General features: G+C 38.8%; 1 protein-coding gene across 2 annotated transcripts in view; it reads right to left on the reverse strand.

The window, feature by feature from the left end:
• The window catches only part of cnih3 (cornichon family AMPA receptor auxiliary protein 3), a gene marked incomplete at both ends in the record, with an annotated part of 92,981 nt that overhangs the window by 56,412 nt on the left and 12,831 nt on the right, over window positions 1-23,738 (reverse strand). For both annotated transcript variants that reach the window (XM_083899052.1, XM_083899053.1), the window contains 2 exons: window positions 378-425; window positions 13,807-13,875. In XM_083899052.1, coding sequence (XP_083755178.1) covers window positions 378-425; window positions 13,807-13,875 — 117 coding nt within the window. The remainder of the gene's footprint in view (window positions 1-377; window positions 426-13,806; window positions 13,876-23,738) is intronic.

The raw sequence follows: 23,738 nt of genomic DNA on the forward strand, positions 1-23,738 counted from the left end.
TGATACCTTAAGGCAAACTGCATGTAGACAGACTTGGAGCGAGCGATAAGAGGAAATAGAGAAAGAGCAGGCATCTGCAGCACAATCTCCTTTTTCATGTCAGTTCAGCATCACGCAAGATGAGATGAAAAGCACCACTGCAAATCAAAACACTTGCTGACTAACTAAAATAAAAATACTTAACAAAAACTGAATATAAAATTCTCATTAAATAAGCTGGAAAGACTTTTGATATACTTCAAAATCAGTAATGCGTCAACAGCAAAATGATTGAGTTTTCAGTTTGGGATCAGTCTTTTCATACTTTTTTTTCATTTAATCCCTTTGACGTGACCCATTCAACACAAGTGAGATATAATCTGTCCTCCGCTGCTTACCTTCCTCAGCAGGTTACAGATCCTCTCAATGTTCCGCAGTCTCTCCCTCTGCAAGACAGCGAACAGAAGGAAAGTGTAAGTTTGATGACACACACTTTTTTTATGATGGCTGAGTATGCTGACTTGTGATCAAAGAGGGAGCAGAAAAGAAATACGTTTGCCCTTATTCTGTATTTGGAGGAAAGGTAGTTGAAGGATAGGGTATTAATGAAAGCTGCAAACATCTGTCAGAGCCAACAGACTAAGAATATAACAGCCAAATAAATGTGTATGAATTCAGCTTCAAACCACTTTTCATGGGTTATAGTAAAAATTATCATTTCACACTCGCTAGACTCCACTTGAAAGCACAATCTTTTGTTCTTTATGATGCAAATTATGGCCAGTTTGCAGAATTGACATATTCTCCCCATGTGCGAGTTTGGGTTACTCCCAAATATATGCAGATCGGAGACCCTAAAGTACCCATACTAGGTGTGATCGTGGAGGTGAATTATTTGTCGTCTATGTATGTTGGTCTTGTAATAAGCTTGTGACCTGTCCAGGTTGTGTACCCTTCTCCAGCTCCCCCACAGTGTAGATAATCAATAAATGGATGGAGATTTGTTTCACATTTCAATGTAAATGAGTTTGGTAGGTTACCAGTGTGTTGCTATATGTCTTACTGTATGAGTGTCAGCTCTGGGTGGAATATCAGCATAGATTATGCAGCATGTCAGTTAATGAAGCAGAAAATGTAAGAGATTGAGAATGTCAAACATGAATTAACACACATACTGTGCCCAGTCCATTGCACACTACAGTTGTGCTTATACGTTTACATACACTGGCGGTATTTCTGATTTCTTAACCATTTTTCAGAGAATATGAATACACAAACACAACAACTTTACTTTCACTCATGGTTAGTGGTTGGCTGAAGCCATTTATTGTCAAACAAGTGTGTTTACTCTTTTTAAATCATAATGACAACAGAAACTACCCATATTACCCTGTTAATACTGTGTATTGACCCCAATGATCAATGACAGCTTGGAGTTTTTTGAGGTAGTTGTGGATGAGGCTATTTATCTTTGTCAGTTCTGACCAAATTTCCTGTGCCTTTGTAGCTCACACATCCCCAAAAAATCAGCGATCCACCCTCGTGTTTCACAGGAGGAATGGTGCACCTTTCATCATAGGCCTTGTTGACTCCTCTCTAAATGTAGTGTTTATGGTTGTGGCCAAAAAGTTCAATTTTGGTCTCATCACTCTAAATGACTTTGTGCCAGATGGTTTGAGGCTTGTCTCTGTACTGTTTGGCGTATTATTAGCAGGATACTTTGTGGCATTTGCGTAGTAATGACTTTCTTCTGGCGACTCGACCATGCAGCCCATCTTAGTTCAAGTGCCTCCTTAATATGCATCTTGAAACAGCCACACCACATTTTTTCAGAGTCCTATATTTCATCTTTATTTGTGGGGTTTTCTTTGCATCCCTTACAATTTTCCTGGCAGTGGTGGTTGAAATTTTACCAAACCAAACCAGCCGAAACCAGGGGACTGTAGCGACCTGCTTATTACCAGCTTATAACCAAATACTACACTAAACTTTACCATATAGTATAACCAGGTAAATATCCAACATTTCGGGCATAATTTCATTGTATTTGCTGTCTTATTTCCATTGGTAATTACATAGTAACACTGTTGTGTTCCCATGAATTTACCAGATATTTACCTCGTAATGAGGGGACTCTAAAAGGAAAGGTTACCAAAAAGGGTCACCATTAGCAGTACAATTGTCATTATGTTTAGATTAAAGATTAAAGATTAAAAACCCTTTAAGGGTTTTTAATCTTAAAATTTAATTCTGCAGTGAGTTAGTGAACACACACAGCACACAGTGAGGTGGAGAACATGCTAACCCAGCGCAGTGAGCTGCCATGCCAGTGAGCGGCGCTCGGGGAGCAGTGAGGGGGTTAGGTGCCTTGCTCAACAGCACTTCAGCTGCGGACTGGTCGGGGATTGAACCGGCTACCTTCTGGTCTCGAGCTCGAAGCCCTAACCACTAGGCCACAGCTGCCCTAGTGGTTATGAGTCAGTTTCAAGAGGCGCCAGATCTGTTAGTGTTTTTGCTTTGCTTAGTCAGTTCTTGTGTTTATGTTTAAAGTCATTATATTGTTGGATTTGATTTTTCACTTCCCCTTTTATTTTGGTAAATGTTCAAGTCTTCCTGTAGCGCTGGCACTTCATCTGTCTTGACACATCTCCCCTAATTCCCTCATGCACTTCACCTGGTGATCCTTAAGTAATCACTTGCACCTGCCCTTGATTCCCTCTTCCTCTATATAGTCTTCCCAGTCCCTCTGTCATGTGCCAGTGCATCGTTTGTGCTATCTAAAGAAAACATTGTATCCAAGTCTGTCTCGGTCATTCTGATCTTTATTAGCTCAGTGCCAAGTTTTGTTTTATCTTCAAAGTTCGAAGACACAGAGCTTCTGTGGCCTTGTTTGTTTCTTGCAAGAGGAACAATACAAGGCTCTTGAATCATTCGTCTTGCCTTCTGTCTCGTGCATTCGGATCCAAGCAGTGTATTCACCACCCGAACAGTCAGTAAGTTTTATCATTTCCATGGTCTTTGTGTGTGTATTCAGCTGTAAAATGCAAAAAATCAGCAATTGCGACAACGCTGAGCCACCGTTTCACCAAAGCTTTTAACATCATCATCAAATATTAACACAATTCAAACAGAAATGCAATCTGGACTTGAGTGGCAGTGCAATGCATTACACAGGGGGCAATGCAGAACTTTGGCTGCTTATGAATCATAAATTGATCTCACACTGTTTGTTTTTGTGGAAAGTCTGTTTGACTTGATTCAGGGCCCTTAGAGTCTGCATTTGAAGGCTGACCCATTACAAAGGGATCTCCAAATGTGGCTGCAAATGCATCATTTAACCCCTGAGCAATGAAGGACAACAAGTGGACAACGGTGTTGATTCTGACACTTTTCATTGCCACTTTTCTGCCATACTCCGATCACTGACACTTAGCTTTACTCGTGCCATGTAGCTGTCAGTCACGACAACGTGGGAATATTATCGGTTGGCTCAAGATTCAAATACAAGGGGAGACAAAGGGGGTAAACATGTAGTACGGCACTCGGGCCAGACTTTAGCCTTCATGTGGTAGAGGTAGAGGAGTTATGGAGACAATGTGGTAGATAAGAATTAATACCAAGCGCTCGCTCAGCAAGGAAGGAGCAGCCTTTGACTGAAGGTGCTCTTGGGTTTTTCCAGTGTTGGATGAAAGGTGTCGAGGTCCACAATGTATCCTCAGCCACCTTCTCCAGTGGTAAGCCTGGACCTAACCACAGACCCGGTATTAGTAATGTTCATTAAGTCTGTTGATGTCCTTGGCTTTTTCAAAATAACTGTTAGACTGTTATACACCTGGATATTCTTTTTGTAGACGCTGAAGGACCTGAACATCTTGAGTAAGTAAAGACTGTGTCCCTCTATCAAAACTAGAATCTCTAAAGCTAAACTGATATTTAGCAACCGTACAAGTAAAAATCAAGAATAAGATGTGTGGAAAATGTGTTGAAATGACTGAATAATACATATTGTATTCAATGGTCTGGCTACTATGACTTTGCTATGAGGAAGTATCAGCATATACTGTGGCCTACATACAACTTACCTGCACATCATTTATATTGATTGTGGGAAAGATGTGTGTTTAGTGTGTGTGAGTCCATTTTGTTTTATCTTTAGGACCATTTCCATTGTAAACACTGACCTCATCAGGGCCAGTAGGCCTCTTGGGTACCAGATGACACCGTAATGAGGCAGAACCAAGGCCCTGCTGTTCTTCTGCTTTGCCTCGGTCGTCTGTTTATTGTTGCATATGAAATGAAATATTACATTTCACTTCTGAATGTGTTGCTGTGATTCATTTGGTTCACTTTTAACACCTCCAATTTCCTTCAGCTCTTTCCTGGAATGTGTGCATATGCGTGTATCTGTATCTAACACTATGATATCAAGTTCTTTTTTGAAGAACATATTGGTTAAAACATGGAGATAAGGCCATATTTTTGTTTTAAAGGTTGACTAAACCCCCAAACCACTTTTTTTCTGGTGAAAATCAGTGTATATAGGCCATATTGATAGTTTTATCCTTAAGTCATGGTGAGTTTCTATGAGATAAGTAATTCAGGTTGTGGTCCTTTATCTGGAGCTACCCTCTAGTGTCTTGATATCTGAACTCTTGGACATGTTTTTAATGAGATTTGGTTTTTACAGTGAAGAGAACTGGTTGATTATTTTTGGACTCTGCAACATTGACTCTGTGAAGCTTTCTGAAGTCTTGTTGTCATAGTAATGTTTGCCCATTCAGAGATCGAGGCCTAGCCCACAATTATAAAGATATCTTGCAAAACAAATATTCTTCATTTGCCTGTAATACAAATGCAAACAGTGATTCATTTATTAATTCAATTGACTTTTCATAGCTCCAACACTTCATGGTGTTCTGGGAAGCTTGTTTTGCTGTGTGTGTGTGTGCATTTCTGTCATTGTGTTACATTTATTCTTGTCTTGTGTGTGCCTGAGATTGTGTCTTGATACTGGCCATCCGTATCCCAACTTTCACTCTCTTATCTCCCCCAAATACCTTACTGTTTATAGCTTTAACTCGTTTTATGCCTCTGTTTTGTCCGTCATTTAAAATGTTTTGAAGTAAAAAGAAAAGTCAGTTTAGCAAAAGAAAGTTTGACTGTGAATTGCAGTATATGGGATTGGAATGATGAGCAAATGAAAGGATCTATGTTTGGGAGAAGGAACGGCAGAAAACTGTGGTCAGGCTAAAAGTGGATTACATTCCGCTGCGCACATGTACAGGAACACTTCACTACTGTTCTTATACAGTAAATGTAGAGCTGTTCATTTAATGTGTTACTTCTGCACACAAACACTCATTTCCCACAAAAGTACAGCATAACAGCCATGCAAGGCCAATTATCTACAGGAGCTGAGATCATGCATATCATCAAAACATGCAGTTCACTCTTGCAAGAGACTCCATCTCCTCTCGCCTTCATCTGCTGTGGAGGGTTTGAACGAGGACACACAAATATATTCCACTCCAAACAGCACTGTGTGTGTGTGTGTGTGTGTGTGTGTGTATGCATGTCTTTTGCAGCTGTCTACTCATTAGCAAGCAATTAGGTTGATGGCTCTTTGGAATGTTACTCGGTGAGAATTAGCTTGACAAGTGAGGGGAGTGGGTGCGGGAGAACAGTATCAACAAGAGTCATCAGAAGGGAAGGAGGGGTAGTTGGGAGCAAACCGTTAGGATACACTCTTAGAAATAAAAGTGCCAAGTAGAACCATAAAAGGGTTCTTCGGCTTGTCCTCATAGGAGAACCCTTTTTGGTTCCACCAATAACCCTTTTAAAACCTTTTATTCAGGAAAGGGGTTTTAAACGGTTCTCTGGATCAAAATGGGTCTTCATGGAACCATTAGTGTTAGTGTAGCTTCAGGAACGGGTTTTTCAGAAGCAAATGGTTTCAGGTAGAACCTCAGTCCTTGTAGAAGGACACTTTTGGAACCCTTATTTCTAAGAGTGTGCATCCATATTTGTAACCATATTTTCGCACAAAGAAGTAAGCTGTGTCCATACTCATTGGACCTGAAAGAATGTGTTGTGACCATTCAGATACACTGAGCATGTGCATGCTGGTGTAAACAGGAAGTTGTGTCTCTCCTCTGAAATGTTTTGCTCATTTTGAGAGAGGGTTAGTAACGAGGACAAACTATGATGTGAGTTCCCATTTTATTGGAGCTTTTCATTTGAATACTGGTAATATAAGGTCTCCATTCACCTGTCCAGGTCACAGACTGTGTACGAAAAATAAATGAGTCTTCTGGTTTCCTCTGTGAAGTAAATGAGTAAGTGAAAATGTGCATATAATGGCTATATAGCTCATCTGCTAGCAGTAAAAAGAAGTTAGTTTAATGGAAGTCTATGGGGTTCGTACCTTAAACTTGATTTAAGTAAAGTTTTTCCGGTGGAGATAATGGTCTCAATTAATAGTCTCAGATCTTCAGTAGCACATTATGTACATTTTGTAAATTATATTCAGTTATTGAGAAAAATATAGGACACTATATGACACATAGTAGACACCTGACAGCTGGTGTTGTAATATCAGCCTGGTTGCAGGTTTTTGTGTGTTTCTTGTGTTATGTATAGCAAGTGGTTAAAAAATGATTCCTTATTGTTTGCTGCTATTATGCACTGCATTGTTTTGTGTTTTGCTATTTTATTGATGCAGTTCTATACAGCACTTTGGTCAACCTTGACTGTTTAAAATGTGCTCTATAAATAAAAAAGTTTGTGAGTTGACTTTCACCTTTGGTTGCAAAAAATCAACATAGCAGAGGACAACGTGAACTTCTAGATTCTACGAAATGGGAGTTTAGATTCTTATGGGTGAGATCCTGTGTTGGGCAGGTTACTTTAAACAAGTAATTACGTGTAGTTATTAGTTGCTGCATTGTAAAAATAACTAGTTACCAGGGGGGAAAAAGTAACTATTGTGTTACTTTTTTAAATGTTCAAAAATGTCAAATAATTTGGATTTGCCGACCTTAATGAAACCTTAAATTCAACTGTGTTACATTTTTTTTCTTTAATACAACTTAAATAATATTTTCATTACATTTAACACATGATGTTTAATGAAATGAAATGGACACTTAATAGAAAACATTGTACGACTGAAACAGTAATTAGATTGCCCTGTTACTGAAAACAATAATGCCGTTAGTAAAACCATTTATTTTAATTATTTTTTTTATTACCCATCACTGGTGACATCACGAAGAAGAAGACACAGCCCCCGAGTTAAAAAACAAACAAAAAAACGACAACAAAAAAAACCTGCAGCTTTTTCTTGACTCTAAAACACTGGGGTAACAATGACAACAGGTGTATCTTGTGCAAAATGGATGTTTTTAAATTAAAAGTAGTATGTAGTATATGAGTAGTATGTAGCCTTACTTATGCAAAGAACCTCTACAGAGGAAGTGGACAAGGTAGTTAATAATAATGTACTGCTGGTGTAAACTTGGGCTGAACAAAAATATCATAATCACATTATTCAGTGGTGCAATATCAAGACAGCAATTATTTAACAAATGACAAAAGTAGGGCTGTCAAAAGATTACAATTTTTAATCAGATTAATCACAGGGTAGCTGTGGATTAATCACGATTAATTACCATTAATTACCATTCGTAAATATGCCAGAAAAATTAAAATTTTCTCTTTATATTGTTGTAGGAACGGAGAGATAAATAAAGTATGTGAAAATATAAATGTAAATAACAATAAAATAATAAAAATTAAAAAGTAAATAACTTGTAAAAACCTATACAAACTTAGTAAAAAATAAACATTACATTGTAAAGAACACACATTATAAGACAATATAAATAAATAGAAAAAATAAGTACTGTAAATAACTTTGAAAAAACGTTAAAAAAAAAACTGCACATTGCACTTTAAATAACTCACATTATAAACAAAATTTAAAGTATAGAAGTTAAATAGTTTTCTTGGGGGAACTAAACCCACAGCAGGAGAAGCACTGCTTCTACTAGTTAGCGTTAGCGTCAGCTAGCATTCTGACTCTAATGTTAGCTGCTGTCTGTGTCCCCGTTAGTTAGACAGTGACTGTTAATGTTATGATTATATCATTATCTGCACCAGTAGTGCCACTTACAACTGTGTGTCTTTCTTTCTTTTTTCTTCCTCCTCTCTTTTTTCTTCCTCTTCTAACTACCTGATCAATAACTCCTCTTCAGTTTCCTTCAGCTTCACACAGGTTAACGTGAGGAGACGTGGGGCCCCTTTAGGGAGGTTTCCGACGGAGATGTCTTTGCAAATCAACCATTGTTGTTTAAGGGAGACGGGGATGCAGCTGCTCACTGATGCATTAAGGTCCGAGTGTCGGGAGCCCCCCTATCGACTCGGGGCCCCAAGCAGTTGCCTGTCTTGCCTGTTCATAAACTACACGTCTACTCGTAGCGCGGTGAAAGTGAGAAAGTGCGTTAAAAAAAATGAACGCGTTAATTCCACAAATTAAACATCCTGCGTTAACTCGTTAATTTTTGACAGATTTTTGGGCAGTTTATTTTGTTGACAGATTATCATAGATACCTTTTTTTTGTGAAAATTAAAACAATAATGAGTTCCTGCTCTAAATCACAACATATGAGTGAACTTTTTGTCATTAATGTTGTGGAATAAATTTCTCCTGTGACCCGAGACGGACCCCGAAGTAAAGCAGGGGAGACAAGCGTGAAACAGCAAGGGAGATGGGACAGACCGGTCATTTAAATGAGTGAAGAGGCCACAGAAGCTGTCATCACTTGTGTTCATGGCCTTGGTGCAGAAGTGATGAAGATATTCTTCATATCAAAAACCATGTGGGAAAGAAATGGTTTTCTTAATCTTCCCCTTCAGTTTTAATTCTGTTTTTATCTCATAATTGTCATTTCTCCTGGCGAGAGCTTTATCTCTTCATCATAAAATGTGCATGGGAACATACGTGTGTGTGTGCACTCTCCATGTGTTTGTGTGTGACACTCGCACAAGTAACAGATGCCTTGAGCAGTGGAGACATTAAGCTCTTAGCACAGTAGGAAACAATGCAATTAAAGCTGAAATGTATTTTGGTCACAGGGCATCTACAGTATGTTTGTGCATGTGTGCCCGTGAGGGAGAGACGGGTGTGAAATTACGACAAACATGCGAAGCAAGCTGTGTTTTCTCGAGCCGCGTTGATGTGGGAGACAATACTGCATGTTGTTGTCACATGCATGCGAGTGTGCGCACGCGCTCTGCGTCCTGTAACATGTTCACAGTTTGGTTCTCGCTGTGAGAAAAAGGTCCAGTCACATCAGAAAGCAGCACTTCAAAGTCGATTCATGCATTCTTGTAGAATAAGTGGCGTAACATGTTTGATGATGACTTGCCGAGCTAGTGTGTGAACTACAGTCCTTTCACTGGCCTGTTTACTTGTTTGAGCCCTTTCTTCTTTTCAGACATGAAAGTGAAGAGTGTTCACTTTGCAGCTACTCAAATGAGCATCGAACTGACAACTGAACTTCAGAACACACTCACTGATAACATTTGATTTGATATGAAGATTTAAAAGAATGTCAGGGTTTCTGACTAATGATTACAGTCATCTACTTTCACATCCTCAGTCTTGCAGTTCAGTGATTCAGTACGACCACGAGATTCACGTCCTCAGTCTCGCAGTTCAGTGCTTCAGTACGTATGCGAGATTCACGTCCTCAGTCTCGCAGTTCAGTGTGTCAGTACGTCCACGAGATTCACGTCCGCAGTCTTGCAGTTCAGTGATTCAGTACGTCCGGGAGATTCACATCCTCAGTCTCGCAGTTCAGTGATTCAGTACGTATGCAAGATTCACGTCCTCAGTCTTGCAGTTCAGTGTGTCAGTGCGTTCGCGAGATTCACGCAAATTTAAATTACTTAAATGCGTCATTATCTCGTACAGCCAGTCAGTTTCACGTAAAATTACTGAATAAAAACTTTTTTAAATTCTTAAGTTAATAACTTCAAAAGTACATATCACTGAAATATGTGTTATAACTTCTTCTGTTAAACTTATCATTGTCAAATGTAGAATGATAGCAGTAAGAATAAACAAATTAGCAGCAGCTTTAACGGACAAGTAAACAAATAGATCGTCATGGGAGAGATTAAACGTTCAGCATCGAACCCCGGCAGCAAGTCACTGCTATAAGTACCATCATATAATGTAATAATAATAATAATAATAATTTATTATTATGCATAAAATAATGAAAATGAGTAAAAGTACATATCAACACTGCCGTTTCAAGTTATTTTCTCAGATCCCAAACTTTCCAGGGCTTCGGGGAGCCTATGGGAGCTCATTAGAAAACATTAAACTTAATATATTAAACGGATTAAATGTTATATAAGAGAAACCATTCAGGGCCACTCCATTTTATGTGAAAATTGTTAGCAGTGACGCATTTCATACAAGAAGCAGGAGGCCAAGGGAAAGGCTGCATTTAGAAAACATGAGAGAGAGTGTGAGGAGAAGAGTGAAGTGAAAATGAGATGGATTTTTTTGTGCCCGTTCCTCTGCTGAACTCTTTGATACGCTCGGTGTTGCATAATGATATGCAAATATGACAAAGTATGAAAGTGGCTATGATGAGTGGGGGAAATCTGGTCCAATGCACTGTTTTTAGACTCTTGGAAAAATCCCTTTCAAAGCTGAAGAACTCTTTTCATTCCATCTCTGCATCTCCCGTCTATCTGCCTCCATCGCTTCTCTTTTTTCCCCAGTTTGCAAGTTATTTGTTTATCCATTTCTCTCTTCTTCTCCAACATTTCTCCCCTGTCTTTCAGCTCATCCCTGAGGAACAATATAAGTCAATATTTCAGGGAGCCACACCAGTCCAGTGCTCTTAAGTCAAAGTCACCTACAGACTAACTGTTTGTGCTGCAACTGTAGCACCATGTATTATTAAGAGCCAGCTGTGTTAGTGGAAGCCCAAAGGGCTCATGGGAAGAGGGTTTAGCGAGCTGGAATTCATCCTAAAACAACTTTGCTTGGGGCAGCTTTGCTGTGCTGGCCAACACTAATGTATATCTTTGTCCACAGCTTTTCACAATTGCTGGTGTGCTGATCCCGTGCGAGCAATGTGTGATGTGTAAAAGTGGGTCACTTATATATGTAAATATATCGGTATTTTTACCGATCGGTACATCCCCGTTCGGTTCAATACGCAACGGCAAACAACGGTATTTCGGTACGTTTCAGTCCATCAAAATGTATTAAAATACACAACGCTGCATGATTAGATCCATTCAGGAGCAGAGACATGACTCAGCGCTGCTCTGCTCATGCCGCCCTTCAGCGTCAATCAGCGCCAGTGAACAAGACTCTGAAAAAAAATGTCAATAAATGTCAACAAACAAACCACGGTGTGTGCAAGCATCTGTTATGCAGCGCAGTGATGTTGGTTTGAAGTTGGATATTGGACAGACACTCGCTCTACAGCGCCACCCAGCGCAAGCCTCTCATTTACATCGCCATCACCCGTCTCTTTCACTTGGAGCAGCATGGTGTATTTGTAGTTGTAGTTTCTGTGAGTGAGATACAATTCTGTTCATTTTTTGTTAGATAACACTAAACTGTATTTATTTTTAATTTGTGTGGTTTCATGTTTGCCGTTTCATTTGATCTGATAGTGCACTATTGTTTAAATAAAGTTTGTGTTTAATTTTATTTACAATGTAATATTGCCTTTGCTAGTCTGAGCAGTTTTAAGAGATATTAAGATATTGAAACCGTACCTATACCGAGGAGAAACTGTACCTCTGCATCCCTGATATATATATACATAGAGTTGTCACGATACCAAAATGAGTAACCACGGTACTATACCAGACAAAGTATCACGGTTCCAGGTAGTATCGCGATACTGCATCCTTTTTTTATTATTATTATTTTTATGAACTGCAATGTATTTTGTACAAGTTATAAATACGTATTAATTACTTGTAATGTTATTTGGTGCGTGATAAACATAATACTGGTGAAGTAAGAATTAGACTGAATGGTTTTAGTTCATAACTGGGTCAACAAAAGTACATGAACAAAAGCATATTAGCAATAAAAACAAATAAATGAAGTTAGAGTGTATATGGTTGAAATTAAATAATTATTCAGTTTCCTTTGCACATACAATCATTTATGTTTAAAGGTGCCATATGTTAGAATGTGGCCAAAAACGGTTACTACAGTCAAATTCAAAATACCGAGGTCTTTTAGGTTTCGTATTCTGACGTAACTGGCAATCCGTGGTTGCTCGGCAGCTGAGACTCTACTGACTGCAATGATTGGTAGATGGCGCCACATGCCAAAACATGATTTCAAAACATAAACATGATTTGCAGTCTGCAAAATATTTTTTTAATACAAATATGTTGGCTCTACTGTTGTTGTTGGTGAGTTCAGTTTGTTATATGAACATTATTCCTGTGTCTCTGTGACATATTAGGAGGATTTTATAGCCAGTTGCTTTAGATTTATTACATAATGCACCTTTAACTGATATAGATAATCAAATCCATTATCTTTATAAAAAAATCTATTTGACGATAATGCTTCTTCTCCAACATAATAAACCATAGAGGACAACATACAATAAACAGGACCTGATTCCCTGTGAAAACTATATTTTTATGCATTTTCTGTGTGCTTTATACTTTGACATCGTTTTACTCTTCATTCTTCAGCCTGTACACGGAGCCTATAGTCTAATATTAGCCAATGAGAAAATAAACAGGACATACGAACCTGGTATTTCACATATAAATCTGGGTGAGACACTGCAGGTGTTTTATGAGGCTGGAGGTGTTCCCTCCTTTGGCTCATACAGCTTGATGGCAGCGCCTGCACAGTGGACGGCCATCGACTATTCCTTTACTGTCTGTGCCTTGTTTAAAGCCAAAATAGTTCCAAATGTGACTTTTGGAGTTTGGTTTTTAGAGCAAAGTTAGCGGAGCCACTGACGACGACGCCGCCGCCGTGACAGACTCGGGCCCGGTGCTTCTGCCGTGGTGAGTGTGTTGTCTCGTGCTTGTGACTGTAAACCGTGCGCGCATCTGGACGAGACAGAACTTTAGCTTGTTGTTTGTTTTGAAGCAAATTTCTATCGATCCATCTATCATATCCCTGGGCGTCAACAGAAACAGGCAACTGAGTGCCACTCTGCATGGAGTTTGCATGTTCTCCCCATGTGCATATATAGGTTTTCTCCGGGTAATTCCTGTCCTCCCACAGCCCAAAAAACATGCAGAGGTTTATTGGACACTGTTGGACACACTATCCAATAGTGTATGGTTGTCTTGCAAAAACTGGGATTATTTTAGGCTGAAGTTCTAGCTGCTGTTATGAGATCTAAAGCGGTTTCAGTTGTCATGTTTATCTCTGTTCATTGGCTTGACTCGTTTGTTTTATTTATGTCTGAAATAAAGGAGTATTTGTCATGTTGATTCATTCATACATGACGCTTTGCCCTCGTGTCTTAAAAAGCTCTGCTTGTCAGCTAGGAAGTGGCGAGAGAAGAAGCTTAAGACGTCAGCACGTCGCCAGCTGCCTGATTTAAAATTAATGGAGAGAGAAAATGAAACATGAAAGTACCAGTGTGTAACTGGTGAGAGACAGCTCGAGAATGCAGAAGACAAGGGTGTCAATATCTCCAGCACAAATGGATTTTGGTCACTTCCTTCAGACAAAACATGGAGGCAGTGTGTGTAGTGGTAGAAATGTACAGTTTAATTAAGTGGGGAGATGAAACATACCGCATGGAGTGGATTCCCCTGATCAATCGGCACCTTGAAGTCAGCCTGGAGCTCATCAAAAGCCGTTATCTGAGAGAGACAGCGAGATGAAGAGGGGGGATCAGAAGTGATTACTATATCGTGAGTAGAACAGATGGACAACATCGGGGGGAAAAGCACATATTATTGCCAAGGAAAGCCCAGTGTGTCTCAGCACCAGCATGCAAAATGTAACACTTAATGAATTCAGATAGGGTGAGTTGCAGAATAGAGTTTGTAAAACATTAAAACCTCACTTTATGCTTAATGAGACTAAGGGCCAATTCCAATTCCTATCTTAACCCTCAATCTTAACCCTCAAGCTCAACCCTTAATCTTAACTGGCCCTCAAAACCAAGTGTTGAGGGTTATTTTGTCACTTAGAAATCGGACACCCATTAAATGCAGATACGTCTTCAGACTGTAGGGGGCAGAATAACGAGAAAGCTGCGTCCAGTCTGTCGACTCCAAAAAAGCAGAAGAAGAACACATTTACGTCACGATTATTTATTACGATCCGTTTTTCAGTCAAGTTATTAGGTTGTCAGTTAGTTATAAGATGATACTCATACAAATATAAAGCTGACAGTTACCACAGTAAAGTAAACCATAGCAAACGATCGCTTGTCCGCACCGGCCGGCTATTGACAAAAGATCGTAAAATAAAAATAAATGTTACGCAACATTGACGTCAGTAATCCATAATATGGGCCTAAACTAAGATAATACAATGGTTTTCATCATTTTTATATCTCTATTAACAAAGAAAATACTTAATTTGTATCGCACTCGCTTCACTGCTTTTCGACGCCATCTTTCTTATGTGAAAACACGCAATGCATTCTGGGTAGCCCTTGCTAAGATTGAGGGTTAAGCAAGGAATTGGAATTCACCCTAAATATATATCTAAATTAGTAGGGGTGCTAATCAAATACCAGTTCTTGTTGAGGATATGTGTATGTACATGTGTACATGTATGAATATGTATATTCATACATTTGTGTGATGACAATGTGGCCAACATGACTTTGAGTCAAAAGCTCTCCAAAAGTGTCGTTTTTTTTCACGTGGAAAGCTGACACCAGGGCAATGAATGTCATATTTTCGCTGCGCGTCATCTGTTTTTTCAAAACGATTATGGCTCTTTTGGCCAAAACCCAAAAATGCTAGTAGCCCTCTTTACTTCAGCGCTCCATGAATATTATTCTTATAATCATTCATTCTAGATTAAATCTGATGGACTAATTCTTGTAACCAGACATTGATTGTTCCAAAATATTGTGATAGAATAATTTTGGAAACACTGCACCGACATCCGTCTAAACAAAGTGGTATCATTAACGATGACCTCATTAATGCTTAACCCTAACCTTAATCGAAACACAATTCAAGTATTAGCCCTAAACTTTCCCCAGAAATGAGAACAAAAATCAGAAAATATCCAACAATTAAATGAACAAATACTGTATATTTCACTCATGCATAAGTAATGTTTAGACTTTTTCACTGTTATGTTTGTACAATACTTATTTACCAATGTTGTGTACAATTTGTTACTATGATTTGTTATACTTGACCACAGAATACATTATATATATATATATATATATATATATATATATATATATATATATATATATATATATAAAAAAAAAGCATGTATTTCATAATTATCATCATTATAATGATCATCACTACTAATATAATCTATTCCAGTGAAATGATTTGCTCACATCTGCCCAGAGGGGGCGACATTTCCATGTAAGCTTATAGCACGCCTTGAATTGGTGTCACTGCCGCCCACTCGCTGCCACATTGTGTGATGGCTCTTAATAACAACATGGAGTAATGATGAGCCGTGGAAAAATACATATAAAGGCGCTATTGGTGTTGCAATGGAGACAGTTGCTCGACAAAAGACAGATGTTACTGAGCTGAGCCTCAGGAGGAAAGTGTGTGTGTGTGTGTTCCAGATATTACTCATGTTGTGGGGACCTCAATCTGTTCACACTCTCACTTTATGGGGACTTAGAACCAGTCTCCATAATATAAATTATTACATTTTAAGGCAAAGACATGATGTATGGTTAGGATGAGGTTTGGTCTAGCATTTGTGACTCTAAACCATAAGGAGTGAGGCCATGTTGTGGATTAAGTCTTGGTTTTAGGGTTAGGGTTAGAATTGGGTTAGGTTTGGGTTAATGGTTAGGTATGTGGTTGTAATGGTCAAGGTTAGGGTAAGTGACTAGGGAATGCATTATGTCTATGAGTATCAGATTCTGTGTGTGTGTGCGTGTGCGTGCGTGCGAGGGAAAACATGAGTGTGTCAATCAATCACAGTATCTGCATAACATGTCACAGCAGCAATGGCACGTGTGTGTGTGCATGCAAAAGTCCATGCATCTACGCATACAAGGGAATATGATGAAGACACAGATGAGGCAGTGGTGTGTGTGTGTGTGTACTTGTACATGTGAACGTGTTAGTGTCTAGTATGGGGAATTAACATCAGAGAGACAGCAGAGGTTCACACCATTCGCGGGTTATTTCCCTGGGCTCGCCCCCGCGCTAACACACATCTCTCTTTACATGTTATTTCCCAGTGGACTCCAGCAGTGATCCTGGCTCATTGCCTCTCTGTGTTACAGTGTGCTAGCTTCCCCCAGGCTGTTCCTCATGGGCTATGGGAATACACACACACGCACACACACACACACACACACACAGAGAAACACACACCCACAAAAGTCTTCATGGTGCATAAATCCACCCATACCGACTCACTTTTCAAAAGCGACACATGCAGAGCGTCAAAGTGCAGAAAAAACATACTGCAAACTGCCAACACCTCCTCACGTGCAAAACATGACGACATGGACATTCTCTCAATCACTGTTTTGCAAACGTTCTCATATGGACTGACTTTTGAGAGATGACAAATCCAAATCAAGTCTTAATATGAGCCAATTTGTACAGAGCAATTCTGACTTTCTTCACTAACTCTTTACATTACAGTGTCATGACCCCACTGGGTTCTTGAAGCAATTTTTCATTTGTATTGTTCTGGTTTCTTTTACCTTGAGTTTTTAGTTTTTTTGTGTCTGTTCTTTGTTTCCTGTTTTATTTTGTAGCTTTTCCTTCTGCATACCTTGTCAAATATTTACTTCCTGTCCAGTCTTCCCTCTTGATTGCCTGCCCTGCCCAAATGTGTTTCACCTGTGTCTGATTTTGATAAAGTTTTTCAACCTGTATTTGGGTCGTCAGTTTTTGTAAATACTGACATACACTTCGGCAATAACATTATAATAGTAGAGGTACAGCGAGGTAATATTTTGTGCTTTCTCACATAATATCACATGTAACATCTTGGTGATAGGCTCCAATCATTGTAACACTTTCACATCAAAGTGCTTGGAAATGTACCAAAATGACCATATTATAAAGATGAAATACATGTAGTATGTTGCTTTGGATTTTAAACAGGTCATTCCTGATGGTTCCTCATAGTGATAACTATTAATCGAGCATTACTGTACTAACTTAATTGCAACCTATTAAATAATGGTTTGAATGTTTTCTTAAATAATTAAATCAAGGTTTTCAGCTTCTTTAATGTGCATATTTTCTAGTTTGTATGCTTCATACATCAATAAAGCATTAAGAATTCATAATTTCATCATAATGTTGATGGTTTGGGAAACACCAATCTGCATTTTCTGACATTGCATGCACCAAACAACTAAAACATTAATTAAAAAAAAATAAGCAGCTGATTAATCTACAATAAAAGAATGATTATTTGCAGCCTGAGTTCCATTACTGCCACTTTAATTACCTGATTACTCATGTGTTTGCCCCTCAAAATCAATTGAAGCAAAGGCACAGCAATCCCTGTTATCAATGAGTAATTAAGTGTTTTAAACACTAAAGATAGAGAGTAGGGCTTAAAGATTTGATGAAAAATATCTAGGTGTGCTTTTACTGCAGATTTTGCAATTGCGATTTGTGATAATAGTGTTCTTAGATTTCTGTTTCTTTTCATTCAGATTTATTATGTGATGGCGCATCATCACTTGAGATATGATCTCAATGTAGAAAGATTTTTTTTATTAAATTGCAGCCTTCTTGCTACTTGTGCTCTACCCTTTTACAGATTCAGCCTCACAATATGTAAGGAACCATACATTGTAGCTGGTATAGCTCAGTGGTATAGTACATACCTATGTATTACATGTAATGCAATGTAATGTCATTGTCAATGTAATAATAACTGCATATACTAGAGTTATACTGTAAACCAGAGGACCAAATCTAGAATATGTGACATGCTCTGAGGGTGAGATTCCTGGCAATGATTAAGTATTTTTTTTTTTTTTTTTGCAAATCCAGTTCTGTTTTTCATGTGGATGTTTAATTTACCAGGCTGCTTTGAAGTCAAGGTTGGCTGCTACAAACAGCCAGCACACTGGCATCCCCCCGCTCTCCTCTCTCTTGGCGGCCTCAATTCTGTGTCTCAGAGCAGACTGTGGACTGATGCCTTGCTGTGTTTGTGTGCGTCTGCAATGAGAGAGTGGAACAGAAAGACGGATTGTCGCCTAATTTGTTGTGTTTAAGTCCATAATGGTAAATTCAATGTTTATTTTCATTGTCTATCGGTTGTTGGAAACTACCGCCGACCAAAGACCGTTTTTCCCTCAGTGCTGCCGTCAAAGAATTCACGCAGAAATAACAAGATTAAGAACAACAACAGCAATCAGCAGAACCTCCACTCTAATGCGAACAACGACATGGTCCATTTAAATTATTCAAAGTGTGGCCTTAATTATTTATTGGGGATTTTAAATCCACTCAGGGTGGGTTAATTTTCTGCACAGCCACTTCTCACCAACCTCTGATGCACAATTTATCACCCGATAAAGCTGCAGCTAAACAGCAGCGTCTTCAACGCATGCAACCGGATGAGAAGTGAACAAATGCTGGTCTTAATGGGTGAAATCTTTGCACTAGACATGATGCAAAGATTAGAAAACAGGCAATCTCCCCATGAGCAACATTAAATTTTCATCCTGTCTCCAAGCAGAGAGTAAAGTCGCTAAAGCAAGAGACAGAGGTCTGATGTCAGTCAGTGTGTTTTTGGTCTTTGTAGCTTGGTTTTTATGAAATGATGGGTAAACAACGAGAGACTCAAAATGACTGACGATGCTCCAGCACAGCTTGGATGCCAAAATTATGAGGATTCTCACCTGCTTGACATGCTGATGTTGTGTTGGGCTTTTCTCTTGTTACTCTACCTTAAGCAGATTAAATGGAAACTCTGAATAGCTTGTAGGTGTAATTATGAGCGTGAAGGGTAGATTGTCTCTACAGGGTTCACCCCACTTTCTGTCAGTTGTCAGGCAGAATGGCTCCAACTGGCCCACAAACTTGAAATGATATGGCAAAGGGAAGGAACTGTGCTATACACTTCCGAAAGGTCAGCGACTGGCCGTGTGCTAGGAGCTGGCTTGTTTCTTTAATCACTAGCATGTCAGCGTATAGGCCTCGTATCTGTGCCGAAAACACCTGGGTAACAGTATCTGTGCTGAACACCTTGCCAGGAAGAGACAGCTGTAAAAGGTTTCCCTAACTCCCTGAACAGTGTCTCTTGGCACAGTCGAACCCATGGGATCGAAAGAAACAAAGCACATCAGCCCACAACTCCCTACCAAAGGGGGAAAAAAAAATCATATCAGCATTATATCAGTCTGCATTATTCAGCTGTCGGGACTTCCAGAGCAGCAACAAAGGCAAGCACATAATGCAACTACTTTCTATACCATACATTGTTAGCTTCAGAATGCCATTTAATTGGACTTTTGTCCTTGTCCCAGTACCAGAACAAAGACTGTCTGACTTCACAGAACTAGGTGGCGATATGCACCCTTTCAGCTTCATCGTATTGGGTGCGTCCCTGTTCACATTACGTCCCAACTCAAAAGCAACTTTCGGTGGATAGTTTTGAATTTAATCTAATTCTACCATCCATTCACTTCAAAATATTTAACTCATGAGCATGAATTTGTAACATACACACACATTCTCAAAGTCCAGGGACAGGAACTGTGGAAGTTTATAGTCAAATTGCATATGTTGGTCAAAGTTTGAGCAATGACATATATATATACATATATTAAAGGGTTAGGGTTTGACAAAATAGTTCTCTTCTTCTAATATCGTGCAAACATGCTAAGTGACTGGGTTAGCATCAGTGTTGTTTTCGTCAATGATGACGCTGACGAAATCTTTTCGTTGACGCCACTTTTTTTCATGGCGATAACGAGACGGTGACGAGATAAACATGACTCTTTGATGACGAAAACATGACGAGATGTGTGTGAGTTTTCGTTGACGAGACGAGAATGGACGAAAATTCCGTAAAACGCATGACATTTCGTTTTTTCGGCCAATCACCTGACGGTCACGGAGAAAGCACATGGCTACTTAATATGCACGTCCCCCGCTACTGCTTCTGCAGTGTGTGTGTGTGTGTGTTCACCGTTGAATAAGGATGGATAAGAATCCCACAGAGGGACTGAACTGCGGCTGTACTTCTTCTAACCCGACACTTATGTAAGTGGAGTCGTTAGCATTTTAAGCTAGCGATCTTTATGCTAACGTGTTAGCAAACAACAGACAGGTGGATTATTTAGGGACATGACAATAACTGGTCACAGTTGTTAGTAGTAGTGGCTAAAGTTAGCTTTTGTTACGCTAACGTCAATTCATTATGTGTGTGTTTCTTTAGCAGCATGTTTAGCCATGTTTACATTCAGTGACAATGTGGTGATCTCTTTGTGTGTAATAATAGCCAATCTGCAAGCTCACTGTGTTGAACTTATAGATCTGCTGCTATTTTCACAACTTATGTGCGACACTGCCTAACAATCTCCAATACTTATTGACCTAAATACATTTGTTAAAAGACTATACTTCTTTTTTCGACTAAAACTAGACTAAATCCTTTTTGAGTTTTCGTCGACTAAAACTCGACTAAAACTATCACATATAGAAGTGACTAAAATGTGACTAAAACTAATAAGCATTTTCGTCTAAAAGACTAAGACTAAGACCAAATCTAAGATGGTTGTCAAAAACAACACTGGTTAGCATCAACTGAGCCTGTTCAACACATAAAGTTTACATTTAACAGTCTGTTGTGACTAAAACTTCTGATATAAATATTTATATTGAGAGCTTACATTGAGAGAGTTACATTACCATGGAAACTGCTCGCTATAGTTGTTTCCTTAACTTTAATAGGCTGTTAGCAAGATAATGTTGCTGAAGTTTTATTTTGTACAATAATAATAATAACAACAATAATAACAACTAGAAGTCCTTTAAGTATTAAACCAACTTAAAACAGTATTTTTGACAGCCTTCTAGTTGTGTTCATAACAGTACATTATAGTCTGCATATTTTTTCTTCCAGTTAATCAAATTTTGCTTCTCCTCTTGTGCTCATGATTAAGCAGGTTTTGGAATCAGACATATTTTATTTAGGTTGTTATATGATAGCATGCTGGTCAATGTTTTTGTAATTGGGTTGCAAAACTATGTGGAATGTAAAAAAGGGGGGGATTTCCACTTAGATTTCTGGGTATTTAAGTTGGTTTCCAGCTTTTTCTACGAACCCTTGAGTAATCTTTGGCCTTTGGCCTCTGCTCCGGTTCTGTTTTGCTTAAGCTTTGACACGAGGTCAAACAACATCATGCACCAATAAGAACAGATATTTTTAACAGTCATGTGTTGATTTGACAGTGTGGTAAATCGACTATCGACTTAATTCATGTCAGATTAAATATTAAAGGGATACTTCACTGATTTGAATGTGGCTTTGTATTGCTAGAAAAGCAGTAGTATTTTTTTTAGAAAATGTGCTTCCCTCCCTCAGTTTTTCACTGAGTTGTAAAAAAATCTGTTTTCCATTTTCAAAATTTGCCCTACTGTGATGCAAAACGCGTCATTTGACTCACAGTAGGGCACATTTGGATAAGGGAAAACAGATTTTTTTTTAAAAGTCCGGGAAAAACTGAGGGAGGGAAGCACATTTTCTAAAAAATACTACTGCTATTCTAGCAATAAAAAGCCACATTCAAATCAGTGAAGTATCCCTTTAAGAAAATCTGGTCTATTATATCATACAATTTATCCCGACAAGGTGCGACAAAACTAACAGAGGAGTGTGGGGCGTGCCAATCAAAGACATTTGAATAAACCCACAAAGCCTTGATAAAATACAATTACTTATGCCACAGATGTAACAACATGTCTCCATCTCTTAAAGAGTATATTTTCCATGGCCTGGCAGTGTTTTGTCATTGCTAAATGATACCAAACCAAAGCTGCTAATGTTGAAACAGCAGCTCTATTACAACAAAGCTTGTTGCCTGCACAGAGAAAATGCAGTTTCCTAGCAATAATATCAAGCTAGAATTACTGTCCAGTATTTGTTGTGCCTCTGCTGACCAACAGTGTCCATCTATACATTTGTTTTGCAGTCTCATATTGCATGTGTATATATTTACTTTGAGGAATTACATTTAATAATGAATTCCAAAAGTCAAAATGCATGTCTCGTGAGGCCAATGTGACCTTTGACCACATAAATGTCGCCTAATGGATTGTTTTGAGGTTCCAGTGACCTTGTCCTGGTGACCCAAATCTAATCGGTTCATTCTCAAGTCCCATCCTCAAGTATTTGTGCCAAATACATAAAAAGGCATAATTTAATATATCAAAACACAAGTAGTTAGCTGCTAATACCTTTACAACCATACCTGTAGCCATCACAGTTAACAGCAATTTGATGAGCATGATAATGACGTTCCCAAGTCCACACACATAAAACAAAAAACTTATACATTAAGTCTCACACATAGATGGCCTCTAATTTGTGAGCAGCTGTGAATAAGTGTGAGGGTGGCTCATCTTTTACATGCTTTACAGACTGATGTGTCCCTGGGCAAGACACTTGACCCTAATTTTCTCCTGGCAGCTGTGCCAGCAGTGTGTTTGAATATTTGATGTGTAACATATAATTGCATATATAAAATTATAAACAACATTTGAGTAATCATCAATCAATCAATCAACCTTGATTTGTATAGCCCACAGTTTACAAAACCTAGATTGTCTTACGGGACTTCACAGGGTTGGTAACATCCTCTGTCCTTAGACCTTCGATTAATGTATGTAAAGATTAATGTATCTCCTTGCAGTCAGATTGGCCAACACAAAGACTTAAATCATGGTTCTCACACTCAAATGAGCTGGGGGCCACATGAGCTTCAATTCTGGTCAGGAGGGGGTCAGTGAAGTGAAAAACATGTTCTGTAGAGGTGGGCTAAATGAGCTTCAATGTATATTGCCACTCCATTAAGATTTAGCAGTAACACTTGTGAGAATATTTAGCAACTATGATATAGAACGACATACACACTACAGAAAGAAGACTGTACCTTTTGCTGTCGCTCCAGTTGTTCCCTATCGGTGTACACGCACTGTACCTTTCTCAGTGTGTACAGGTACATTTTTGTCACTAGGGGTGCAAATGTTTCTTTAGGTTTACAAACAAGCAGGTTTTAAAGGCACAGTGCTTGTGCCCTAATAGGGTACATCTGGAGCGACAAAGCATATGTACCTTTTTAGGTACAGTCTTGTACTTTGATTTCTTAAAGGTCACCTATTGTGCAAAATCAACTTTTTGGGACTCAGGGGGCCATACCAGTCCCGATGTTTACACCTCCCGACCAAGTGACGACAGTGCGGACATTTCACCGTGAATGTTGGAATAATGTGTATTCAACAACAGACATTTACCAAATGTACCAAACGGTTTTTTTCTCCAGTTTGCAAGTGGAAGGTATATGATG

This window comes from Microchirus variegatus (assembly GCF_963457635.1).
Source record: "Microchirus variegatus genome assembly, chromosome: 12".
Taxonomy (NCBI): domain Eukaryota; kingdom Metazoa; phylum Chordata; class Actinopteri; order Pleuronectiformes; family Soleidae; genus Microchirus; species Microchirus variegatus.